We start from the raw sequence: 12,027 nt of genomic DNA on the forward strand, positions 1-12,027 counted from the left end.
TGTTGGTGCAGTTTTCTGACTGCGGATGTTTATCAGGCCATAAATCACCACTTAATTCATGGTGAAGTTAAACTATCTAATGGCACTGGGACACAGCTTAGCAGAGGTAATTAAAACTAAAAGCGAGGAGTGGAAGTAGGCTGCACAACTCACTGTATCATTTTCCTTTAATAAACGCACCATGGCATGTTAGATCCTCCTAGGATTATGGTACATTTAAACTGCACAAGAACTCCAGGGATCTCAGTGTGTCCAGTTAGGAAGTGCACAGTGTTGTGAACCAATTTCAGCAGCTTTGGTGAAAATGAATCTGACAGCTGGTGCACTGGACAGGCAACAACACAACCCCCAGAAGGGTAATGGTGTTACAGGAAGAGACCATTTCTCCCTCCTTATTCCTCCTGATTCATCTTTTTCTAGTTCTGCTTATTGCTAGTGTCCTTGTTAGTGTTGGTAGTCCTGTTTTAGACTGTTTAAAAAGTAGGACATTTTCAATGAATCAACAAAAATATTTTTATATTTACAGGACAGTCTAGGCAATGAGCAACCAGAGGCTTTCTTCTTCTTCTTTTTGTAATTTTACAAATTTCTTTCATACAATTTAAGCCCAAAGAGTCATGCTGATAGAGTAGATCAGCTTTATCAGTTGAAAAACTGAGAAACTGAGTTGAAACTGCACTTCTTTTTCGTATATTAAGATATCTCCGGGATTATATGTGTACTTAACCTCATGTACACTGACAGAAAGGGGAGTTTCTGGCACACTTCAGATCAAACTGCGCTGTGTAGGTGGCTCACGCCACGATACAAAATGAGTTTGACGTCCCTGAGTTTCTGAGCTGCAGTACCACTCCTGCCGCAGGAGGTGTCAGTAGTGAGCAAAGCAGTGCGGATGTACCGTCAGCTAAAAGTGAAGACAAAGAAGAGTAAACACCAACAGTGCAGCGCTTGCAAAGGTACCAAGGTGCAAATTTCTATTTTATTTTCTCACCCTGTCATAATTTGAAGGTATAAAGTCGTTCATTACTTTATAACAACATAACCTTGCAGCTAGCGGCTAATGTTAGCAGCTAGCTTCAGCTGCGTAATCAGAAGCAGCGTAGTTGAGCTTAGCTGTCATGAGTTGGTGTGTGGGGGTGTGGAGCTCTGCCTAGCAGGCTCGATGCTCCGTGTTGTTTTATATTCTATGTTACAGGATCGATAATTTGCTATTTTTAGTCTTGCTTCTATTACACGATCTTCGTCTGTGCTTCTTGCGGCTTTTACATTGCCTCTTTTCCCTGCAGATTATTTTCTGACCCAGATAAAATAAAAAACAGCGCAGCAGCAGTAACAAGGCTCTGAAAATGGACACAAGAGCCTTGAAGAATCCCTACCCCGACTATGATGGGAGCCTCGCATCCACACAGGCGTTTTTTGACTTTCAGGGAAAGGTAATGCATTAAAAAGAAGTGTGCGAGCATGTCTTTCATGTCCACCATGATATTTACAGTTTTTGTTTTGTATTTTTTTAAACCCTTAGCTCACACCAGAGTTTGCCCAGCGGCTGAGCAGCAAGATCAGCGAGCTGTTAGGTGTCATGGAGAATGGGCTTAGGTCTGCTGATCCCAGAGACTGCACTGCTTACACTGGCTGGGCAGGTGATGATAGCATTACACAGCTGGGATAAATAAGTCAAGTAGCAGGGAAATGCACGTAACTGTGCACATGCTGTGAGACTGTTCTGCCGTTTACCTGTATGCAGCTTTACTTCAGTGAGACCTTCTTTTTTTTATGTGGACTACTAATGAACATGAATTATTGTGTAATTATGTCTTCCAACAGACTGATACCTTCTTCTAAACGTAATTAATTAATTAATTAATAATACATATGAGCGAGTGCCGTGGTGCCATTTAGCATAACCTTTAACCTCCACTAACTTAACTCCACTAACTGCATGTCTTTGGACTGTGGGCAGTCTTGTCTTTTGACCACGCATACACAGAGAGAACATCCAAACTCCACACAGAAAGTCTCCGGCCAGATGGTGGATTCAAACCCTGGACCTTCTTGCTAAGCCAACATTAAGCCAGCTAATGTTAGGCTTGAGTGTCCTAAAAATCATACTTTGTCTCCAATAAACAGTAGTTTTATAAGAGTTGTTTAAGTGTCCAGGTACAACAATGTTAGAGCTGCTTCAAAGAACATTTTGGTAAGGCTTGCTAACAGCAGCTAGCAGAGGCTAACAGCAGCAAAAACAGCAGTGCTTGGAAAAGTTCAGGATATCCTCAACAACTCACCTCAGTATCACTGTCATTAGACAGAAGGGGGCTTAATGGACTCATGGACTCATATTAGACTTTTACAGCCTCTCAGAGTAAATAAAGGTGGACACTTGTTCTTCGTCTTGAATAGCATTGACAGCTGAGGTAAACAGTACAAATACATTCAGTACAAATAAATGGCAGCCAGAGTTGTTTGTCCTAAAGCAGCGATGGTAGCTAGGATTATGCAATTGAAATGGGAGGGCTAAGAAAACAAAACTCAGTTGACTGAAATCTACTAGCATCTAATTGCAAGATACAGTATACCTTTAAATTAAGAAAAAATTTTGGGGCGCTTTCCAAACTTTCAACATTGTGTCTTAAAAGGCATCGCCCTGCTCTATCTGCACCTCCATGATGTGTTCAGGGAGCCCTCGTTCCTTCACAAAGCTCTCGAGCATGTCACCCAGAGCCTCAAGTGCCTGACCCGGCGCCATGACGTCACCTTCCTGTGTGGGGATGCGGGGCCGCTGGCCGTGGCTGCTGTCGTCTTCTATCGCCTTCAGAGAGTGCAAGAGAGCGACGAGTGCATCAACAGGTCAGCCTCATATAAGTCGGTATAAGTAATGAATTTAGGTGTACATTAAAGTGTACTACGTAACCACCACTGTGTCTGCAGCAGTTTTCTCCTTTCTTGGGAGGTTTCTCTTTAGGAAAATGTGTTTTGATGCCAGATTTCTTCTCCTGTTTGACAGGCGATAGTTTTCCTGGCCCAAAAAATGTCAAATGCACTAAAGAAAATACTGAAAAAGGCTTTTTATTTTATGGATTTGCTGTGTAACGTCACTCCACTGTTACTGAAACGCTCTTTAGCACTCACATTTGCAGCATTGTTTCCCTGCAAAACCTCACCTCCTGTGAAAGACTTCTCCTTGAGAGTCTTCTGTTACAGGTTAGAGGCACGTCTGCCTCTGTGGGGATCTCCTCCATGATGTTGTGAAACACATAGAGCACCAGTCTGAGCCTGTGAGCTGCAAAAAGAAACATTTTGTCCCTGTTAATAATTTAGACCCCCCCCCCCCCCCCCCCCCTCCGTAGCCATTAAAATATGCAGTTTGTATAGCCTACATCATTGTGTTGCGTGCCAGCATGTTTTCTTCAATACAACTGCACTTAGTATTATTGAGGCTATTACAGCTTTATTAAGTATCTGCAGTATGAATCAAATGCACTCGAATGGAGCTGATTGGACCAGTTTAATTTCCAGCTTAATGGTCCGGATCTAGTTCATTTAACTGCCGGAGCAGGAATCGCATTTATGATATAATTAATTGTACGCGCTTATAGGTCGTCATAAATAGAAGGTCTATTTTAAGATGTGGTTCAGTGGTGCAAAAAATCTGTCACAAACTTCCTGTGCCTCTCCACCAGGCTGATGCAGTACCACCAGACGGTGGTGAAGGGTTCGGGCGGGCTGCCAGACGAGCTGCTGTATGGGCGGGTGGGCTACCTCTACTCACTGGTCTTCATCAACCAGCAGCTTGGAAAAGACAGGATTCCAGATGGATACATCCAACAGGTGATTCAGAAACAGTGCGCTCAGTCCAAAGTTTTTTATTTTGTTGTATTTTCTTTGTGAGAGCGACAGTTGCCATAGAAACCTCTAGGTTTAAACCATTTTCTCTCATTTATCTCCACTAATTTATATTTTTGCTTCTTTCCGCAGATCACCCAGGCTGTGCTGGAATCGGGTGAGCACCTCAGTAGGAAGTTCCGGGTCCAGAACCAGAGCCCCCTGATGTACGAGTGGTACCAGGAGCAGTATGTGGGGGCCGCCCACGGCCTGGCTGGCATCTACTACTTCCTCATGCAGGTGGAACAGGATCCTGGTTTTAGATGCAAGTGGAGTAGTCTTGTGCTTGTGCAGGCCGTATGGGAAATAATTTTCTGTGGTTTTGCAGTAATTCGGTGTATGCACTTTCATTCGAAGGGATCTATGGCTGCACCAAGAACTCTGAAAGCTGAAGTTATTAAATTTTCAGTTCTAAGAATCAAAGAAAACATACAAATCCCTCTCCTCGTTTAAGAAGCCAAGCCTGCAAATATTTGTTATGCCATCTAAAAAGTTAATTATGCTAGCTCCAAAGTTAACTTTCTAATAAGTGCTCTTGTGCAGAAGCTAATCTGTCTGTTTCCAGGGTACCTCACGCTCTACCAAAGTTGCCACCTGTCACCTTTTTTTCCCTCCGCTGAACTTGATCTTACCCCTCCTTCACAGCCTGGCTTTGTGTTCTCGGAGGAGCTCGTGCACAGGCTGGTGAAACCCAGCGTCGACCACGTCTGCCGTCTTAAGTTCCCCTCGGGAAACTACCCTCCCTGCATGGGGGACGATCGAGACCTGCTGGTGCACTGGTGCCACGGATCTCCGGGGGTCGTGTACATGCTCCTGCAGGCCTACAAGGTAAAGACTGAGAGCTTGAAAATTTGATTACTCATTTGCAGAAAGAAACAGTGAGTCTGTTCAGTCTGTTTGTGTACCAGGTCCTACATGAAACTGCATTTAGTTAGTCTGTTCACCGGAACAGTGTTAAGCAGAAAAGTCAGCAGTTGGCTAAAAGTAATGCATAAAAGTGCAGTTGTATGGATGTTGTTAGGGTTCAAATATTGAGGAGGGATACAGGAGGAATTCCAAAATAACAACACTGATCCAGCCGGGTGGAGTCAAACGATGATTTTACTGAACACGCGTGGAGACATGAACACTGTTACACAATCAGCATCGATCTCTCTCGAACAATACACAATCAGTTGTTTTTATACCATCAGGGAAATTTATAACGCCCCCTCATGCGTTAAGCAGATACAATATATGCATACGTCAAATCAAAACCACAATGACTTTTAACACAGTTTGCAAAACAACATCGCCTTGTCTCCATCCCAGGTGTCTTCCTGTCGCTGCCGGACGCTCGCTTATCGTCTGGAACATCAGGCACACATTCTGCAACAAACTGTTCTTTTGCAGGCACAATTTTGCAGTTGCAAGCTTTTACAAAATATTATTTGAACCTTCACCTACCCCTGAGTCTAACTGCTGTGTAAGTGTGTGTATGTGTACGTGTGTGTGTGTGTGTGTGCGTGTGTGGCTCGACCTCACACGAACTTTGTCTTATGAGAAGAGAGGCCAATTCTCATGTGCATAATAACCTAACTGAAACTATATTTGTAATATGTTGAATAAATGTTTTAATCAAGAACTTCTACTAAAAGCTTAATCAAAAGATATAAATGTATAAAAGACAATAATGAATAACCTGGTTATTCAAATAGCATCCTCCCAACAGCTCCTCAAAGTAACTTACACTTAGACTCTGCTTTAGTTCCACTTTCACAAGCACACTCTGCAAAAGCCTGCGCTTCCTGTCTACTTTGGCACAGAGTGTACTCAGAGTTAGGCCTTTCTTTTATAACCCAACAGAATCAGCACATACACATTTAAGATTATAACAAGCATTCAAAAGCATTTAAGATTATTGATTTAACTCAACAGTTTAAAGTGGTTATAGCTGCACCTGTAATAAAGGCTAATTGGGTACCAATATGTTTAAACATCTGAATACAATATCAATATTAATTATTAATGCAATGGTAATGATGATGATTATTAACAATAGCAGCAAAAATATTTCTCTAATCCCCACAATGTGTTAGCTGTAAGTATGAATTTAAAGATTAAACTGCATTAATATTTTTGTTAACTGTCCATAAAATTAAATAGTTAAAATGCATAACTGTGCAAAAGTTTTGAGCCATCTTTCAGCTCATTATATTTTGCTCCTTGTCGGCACCTATTTCCAGATTTCCTAGCAACATATAATGAAATGAGGGGTGGCTCAAGACTTTTGCACAGTACTTTAGCTAGGTGAACTGGTGGATAAGCAGTTCACCTGTCATACTGTCATTATATTAATGCTGCTATCCTGTATATATTGTACATACTATTGTTTGAGTACTTACGATTGTTTTTTTGTACTTTTTATATTTTACATTTATATTTATTATTGAAACTTGCACCAAGGGAGTGGCACTCCAATTTCGTTGTACTCTGTACAATGACAATAAAGGCTATTCTATTCTATTCTATTCAAACCAGTCACTAAACATTGTGGGCAGCTGTTAACTGGAATAGTCACTAAAAGCTGCGGGTAAAGGGTTGAAATAAGTTGTTACTTATGGATGGTTATAAACAGTTAGCTAAGCCTAACTGACAAATTAAAGGGGTTCTGTGGGGTACTTTGTTAAAAACCACTGTCTGAGAAACACAGGGGTCATCGAAAGACTCATAGTGCCATCTTGTGGTGAAGTAGAGTCATGTTTTAATCTCATAAAATTCTCCCTTTTCTGTCTAAATTGAATAATATTGCCAATGAATGACATTTAAAGGACAAACAGTCCTCACAGAACATATCCACAGAACAGTTTATTTGTAGTATTTCTTAACTTATCGTGCTACATGAGACAGAGGGTATCGTTTATACAGTACCGCTGAGGTTCTCTTTTTAACTTGGAGGTTTTTTTTAATTCAGATCTCACAGAAATCAAGATCTGCTTTATGCTTATCACAGTTAAGATGATGACATGTCCCTCATTCCAGGCTTTCAGAGTTCCTCAGTACCTGGGCGACGCTCTGCAGTGCGGGGAGGTGGTGTGGTGGTACGGCCTGCTGAAAAAGGGCTACGGCCTGTGCCACGGCGCGGCTGGTAACGCCTACACTTTCTTGGCGTTGTACCGGCATACGCAGGATCCGAAGCACCTGTACAGAGCCTGCATGGTGAGAGGACATAAAAGCTCTTTAATAATGTAATCACTCCTGGGCTGCAGCGGCCAGTCGTCTGATCAAATAACCGCAAATATTAATTGCGTCGCACCAGCAGTGCATCCATCATAATTAGTGTCCAAAGGCTTGATTAATGCCTCCACTGTCTGACGCTGTAGAGTTATGACTAGGGGTTCCTCATAAGAGCAGGACGTTTTTTATCCCTGAAATTTTAATGTGTTTGTAGAAAGCCACGAGAAGTCCTTTGATAATTCCATTTTTGAGTCTCTGTCGCGTCCTCCCTCGACGCTCAACGACTTTGATGTGAGACGCAAAAGTCATATTGAACTTCAGTTCAAAGCTTAACCAATCAGAACGTAGTTGGTCACTCGCCAGCCCTAAAATTGAAAATTATTCCAGAAACGATGGGCATGTGAGAGGCAGGGCCTTTTATGTTTATTGACAGCAGGTCGGTCGCTGTCTGTGCGAGTTGGCGTCAAAGCGTGGCTCGCTAGCCGCTAGCGAGCTGGTCTTGGATGCACTCCAGATGGTGAGAGTTCCACATGTGCTTTCATTAATATGAATCTATTCATAGATGGAAATAGACTCTTCAGATGTGTTGCCTGCCTCCAAGCACAACATTGTGGTCGTAATCCGATACATCGACAGATGCTCGGATTTCACAGAGAAGGGCCCGATTTTTAGGACTTGTTGACATTTGCTCGCTGTTCTCCGGAGACGGATCAGCGGTCCAGTGTCATTACTGTTGTAACATTACTTTCTCTTTCGCTGCAGTTTGCAGACTGGTGTATGAACTACGGCAAACATGGATGTCGGACACCAGACACTCCCTTCTCTCTCTTTGAAGGTAATGCATAATGGCAGATCCAACCTTCCAAAAATATCATGTTATGCACAAAAGGGCATTTTTTAAGTTTTTGTTACATGTGTCACAGATTACAAGGTAAACTAAGCACTACATTTTTAGTGATGCCATTTTTCTGGGTTTGGTACATTGTTAGATATTTAAGACTTGCTGTTGCCAGGTTGCAGGCATGGCTTACATTGTAGTAAGAATTACAAGTGCAAATAAATGAGTCATGCTGTGAGATTACAGGAGTAGTGCAGTGGAAATTGAATAAGATTATTTTGAAAGGAGCTAAATTGGCTTCTGTGGTAAGAAATATGAACTTGTAATCACAGCCAGCTGCTTCACACATGTTCATCTGTCCCTCACACATAAATGCACAATGTACTGCCAGAAGTATTCACTCGTCTGCCTTCACAAACACATGAACTTGAGCGACATCCCATTCTTAACCCATCGGGTTTAATATGATGTCAGATCATGCTTTCGCAGCTATAACAGTTTCAACTCTTCCTGGAAGTCTTTCCACAGGTTTAGGAGTGTTTATGGGAATTACTGACCGTTCTTCCAGAAGCACATTTGTGAGGTCAGACACTGATGTTGGACTAGAAGGCCTGGCTCACAGTCTCCGCTCTAATTCATCCCAAAGCTGTTCTGTCGGGTTAAGGTCAGCACTCTGTGAAGGCCAGTCAACTTCTTCCACACCAAACGTGCACATCCATGTCTTTATGGACCTTGCTTTGTTCACTGGTGTGCAGTCACGTTGGAACAGGAAGGGTCCATCCCCAAATTGTTCCCACAAAGTTAGGAGCATGACATGGTCAAAATGTCTTTGTAGTCTGAAGCATTAAGATTTCTTTTTATGGGAACCAAGGGGCCAAGCTCAACTTCTGAAAGACAAGCCCACACCTTGGCCCCCCCTCCACCAAACTTTACACTTGGCACAGTGAAGTTCATGGAGTACCATTCCCCTGGCAACCGCCCAACCAAGAGTGGATGGAGAAGTGTGATTCGTCACTCCAGAGAACACGTCTCAGCGTGGAAACCAATTCCATAAAGCTCTCTCCATACTGTTCTTGAACTAATCAGAAGCCACATGAAGTTTGGAGGTCTGTAGCGATTGACTGTGCAAAACGTTGGTGACCTCTGCGCACCATCCACTTCAACGCACTCTACCATCTACCACTCGATGTCTGAGTTGTTAGCATTCCCAATTGCTTCCATTTTGCTATAATCCCACTAACAGCTGACTGTGGAATATTTAGTAGTGAGGAACTTTCACGACTGGACTTGTTGCACACATGCCATCTTATCACAGTACCACTCTGGAAGTCACTGAGCTGCTAGAAGCAGTCTGCAGGCCTAGGTGTTTGATTTTATACACCTGTTGCCATGGAAACTTTTGGAACACCTGATTTTGAATGGGTGAGTGAATACTTTCTGCAGTGCAGTGTTAAAGCAGCCAGGGTTGCAGGTTTAACAAAAAGGGTACAAATATCAGCTTTCTAATAATTACATCAACCAAACTGATTCTCTGTTACTAAGTGAATGTAGAAAACTGATAAGCTGCCTTACCAAGGTCAGTTTTCAGTGGTAGTGGATGTATCCACTGCAATATTAAATTATGAGATAATGCTATAGTTATATTTGTGTACAACACACAGACGAATGTGTTTTTATTAGAGAAACATATAAATAAAATACCAGAATCTTCAGTCTTTGGATTTCTGCCCCAACAGCAGAAACGTGGTGGAGAGGTTCAGTTCAGTCTCTAGCAACAGCAGTCAGCTCCAGCTGTCTGGGTAGTCTGTTTTAGAGACGATTCAAAGTCCTGCTTTGGTAATCATTCAAATATAACTGTATAAAAAAACCCATAATGACTCATAAGTAAAGTATATAATTCATCTGATAGGAATAAGTGATACATGCATGAGACCACAGCTAGCTGACTGGGGAGGCCATATTATTGGTCGTGTATCTACGGAAACTAAACTAACTAAACAGTGTCCCTTCTTCTTATCAGGCATGGCAGGAACCATCTACTTCCTGGCTGACCTTCTGCATCCAATGAGCGCCCGCTTCCCGGCCTTTGAGGTGTAGAAAGTGTCTGCGGGTAATGATCCCAGACCCACACTGGAAATCATTGAATAAGAAGACCCACACCGCTCTGCTCTTTGTCACACATGGGCACCGCAGTCATGACGGCTGGCTTTTAATTCAACATTCAGACATTGTGCCATGTTTTTCCTGCTTTTCCCACCTGGAAACGTCATGTGTTATTAACAATACAATACATTTTAATGTTTTGGAAACGTGTCAAGGTTGTGAGCTTCCCTAGCATGCCCCAGCAACTCCTGCTCTGTGAACTAAAAGGAAGGGAACTAATTTTAAAATGAAAACATGGGAAAGCTGACTGTAATTTTTTTTTAGCACTTAGCTGTATATATCTGTCTGCTCTCTGTAAGTTTAAATGCTTTTGTTTTCTGTTGTCTTTTTTGGGTGTAGAAATGTCTGGTGCAATGCTCCGTTGCGTTGCACCAGACGTAACGCAGCTGCCTAGTTTGTCGATGTTGTGCAGCGGTGAAGAAAAAGCACAGAGGGGCAGCAGAGAGCCACAAAGTTCACTCAGTGGTGACTTCATTAGCAGTGTATTTATATCTCATCAGATGTTTTTTTTTTTTTTTCATTATCATTTGGTGTATGCAAGCAAAGTTTGGGTTTAAACTGGCTTTAAGTGATAAATATTGTATTGCAATGAGTTGAATTTTCTCTTTTTCTTCCTCTGTGGGACCATTAGCTCATCTAATCCAGTCTTTTCCATATAAGGCTCATGTACCAAGCAGCAACACAATGCCATCTCTCTTTTTTAAGCTCCCTGCCAGAGCTTCTTTATGACCCACGGCCAGCTTGGTAGGAGGAGGTGGTGAAGGGGGAGGTGGCTACTGTACCAGGGAGTCTTGAGACCTCAGTCTTCGCAGAGCAAACGCAGCGTAGGAGAAACTCAATACCACCAGTGGGAATGAGAGTAAAAATAGAGCTCATCTGTCCAGGAGGGGAGTGGTCTCCAAAGGCATGTGCTTCACTGTGGTTCACGCGCTCCTACAAGTATCTTCCAACGTGTCCGTTCTGATGCTCAGCAGCTGATTGCTTTGTGTTACATAGACGATGACAACTTAGGCAGCCTAGCAGCACTATAAGTGTCTTTCCTTCCTTTTGGACCTACTTTAGAGAAAACATTTATTCTATTTTAACAATCGTGTGTATATATATATATATATATACTTGTCCAAAAGGCCAAAAAATGTTTATGGAAATCTGCTGTATTCTTACAACTGGTTGTACTTAAGGAAGATCATAAGCATGTAGTAATGTGCAAAAGTCTTGTTCCATCCCTCAATTCCCGGTGTTTAAGGCAAAAACAGAGTTTGTACAATTCTATCGAGCTTGAAAGTCAATATTTGGTGTGACCACCTTTATTCTTCAGTACAGTCTGAACTATTTTAGGCAGGCTTTCTTGTTATTTCTTTAAGTCGTCTTCAGGAATAGTTCTCCAGGCTTCTTGAAGGACATTCAAAGCTCTTCTTTGGATGTTTAAGGACATGACTTTTAAATCTTGTCCATCTGTAGTTGATTTTTCAGGCCTGACACTTCTGCTTTGGTCCTCGACTCCAGTTTCCTCAAATCTTTTAAGGATATCCTGCACACCATATGCACTGGAGACCTATTGCTCAACACCAACTGACAGCAAGAAAGTCTCGCTCCTTGGAAGCAAAGTATTATAAATGACTTTTGCACAGTACTGTAGCTGGTATTTATACATAATTGGCATATTTTTCATTAATAAGTTTATATTAATGAAACACGCAGGCATATATAGTCTCCCTCACCTAAACCAATCTGCCCTGAGCCTTCTACAACACTCAGTGTTAACACACAGGGATCACTGCTTCTAGGCTGTTACCCACGTGGAGTCACATGTATGTGACAGCAGAGATGAGCATAAATTTAACCTAAAAAAAAACAAAACTGATTTCTTCTATGAAATTCACAGCTTTCTAAATTTTCAGAACATTTTATATTTGAAATAATAGTTTGTA

At 42.0% G+C, this 12,027-nt stretch overlaps 1 protein-coding gene across 2 annotated transcripts; it reads left to right on the forward strand.

Annotated features, from left to right (window-relative positions):
• The first annotated feature begins 852 nt into the window (after positions 1 to 852).
• Positions 853 to 10,690, forward strand: lancl1 (LanC antibiotic synthetase component C-like 1 (bacterial)). 2 transcript variants are annotated; one of them, XM_085399587.1, is made up of 10 exons: positions 853 to 956; positions 1,287 to 1,433; positions 1,523 to 1,640; positions 2,634 to 2,844; positions 3,678 to 3,825; positions 3,973 to 4,119; positions 4,525 to 4,707; positions 6,901 to 7,077; positions 7,858 to 7,930; positions 9,954 to 10,689. In XM_085399587.1, exons 2-10 carry the CDS (start codon positions 1,347 to 1,349, stop codon positions 10,028 to 10,030), a joined length of 1,221 nt encoding a protein of 406 aa, XP_085255713.1. In that variant the 5' UTR covers positions 853 to 956; positions 1,287 to 1,346; the 3' UTR covers positions 10,031 to 10,689. The 2 variants fall into 2 exon arrangements, with proteins under 2 accessions (XP_085255713.1, XP_085255714.1); XM_085399588.1 differs by having other exon boundaries at positions 895 to 964; positions 9,954 to 10,690.
• Positions 10,691 to 12,027: the final 1,337 nt, after the last annotated feature.

This window comes from Rhamphochromis longiceps, linkage group LG23, assembly GCF_057381845.1.
Source record: "Rhamphochromis longiceps isolate RC_006_pf linkage group LG23, R_longiceps_female_GT1.1, whole genome shotgun sequence".
Lineage (NCBI taxonomy): Eukaryota > Metazoa > Chordata > Actinopteri > Cichliformes > Cichlidae > Rhamphochromis > Rhamphochromis longiceps.

Excerpts from the sequence above, each read along its gene's own strand:
- lancl1 (XM_085399587.1), top strand. The coding sequence starts at position 1,347 with ATGGACACAAGAGCCTTGAAGAATCCCTACCCCGACTATGATGGGAGC. Across the intron at positions 3,826-3,972 it reads CAGATGGATACATCCAACAG|ATCACCCAGGCTGTGCTGGA; the intron begins GTGATTCAGAAA and ends TTCTTTCCGCAG. Across the intron at positions 7,078-7,857 it reads ACCTGTACAGAGCCTGCATG|TTTGCAGACTGGTGTATGAA; the intron begins GTGAGAGGACAT and ends CTTTCGCTGCAG.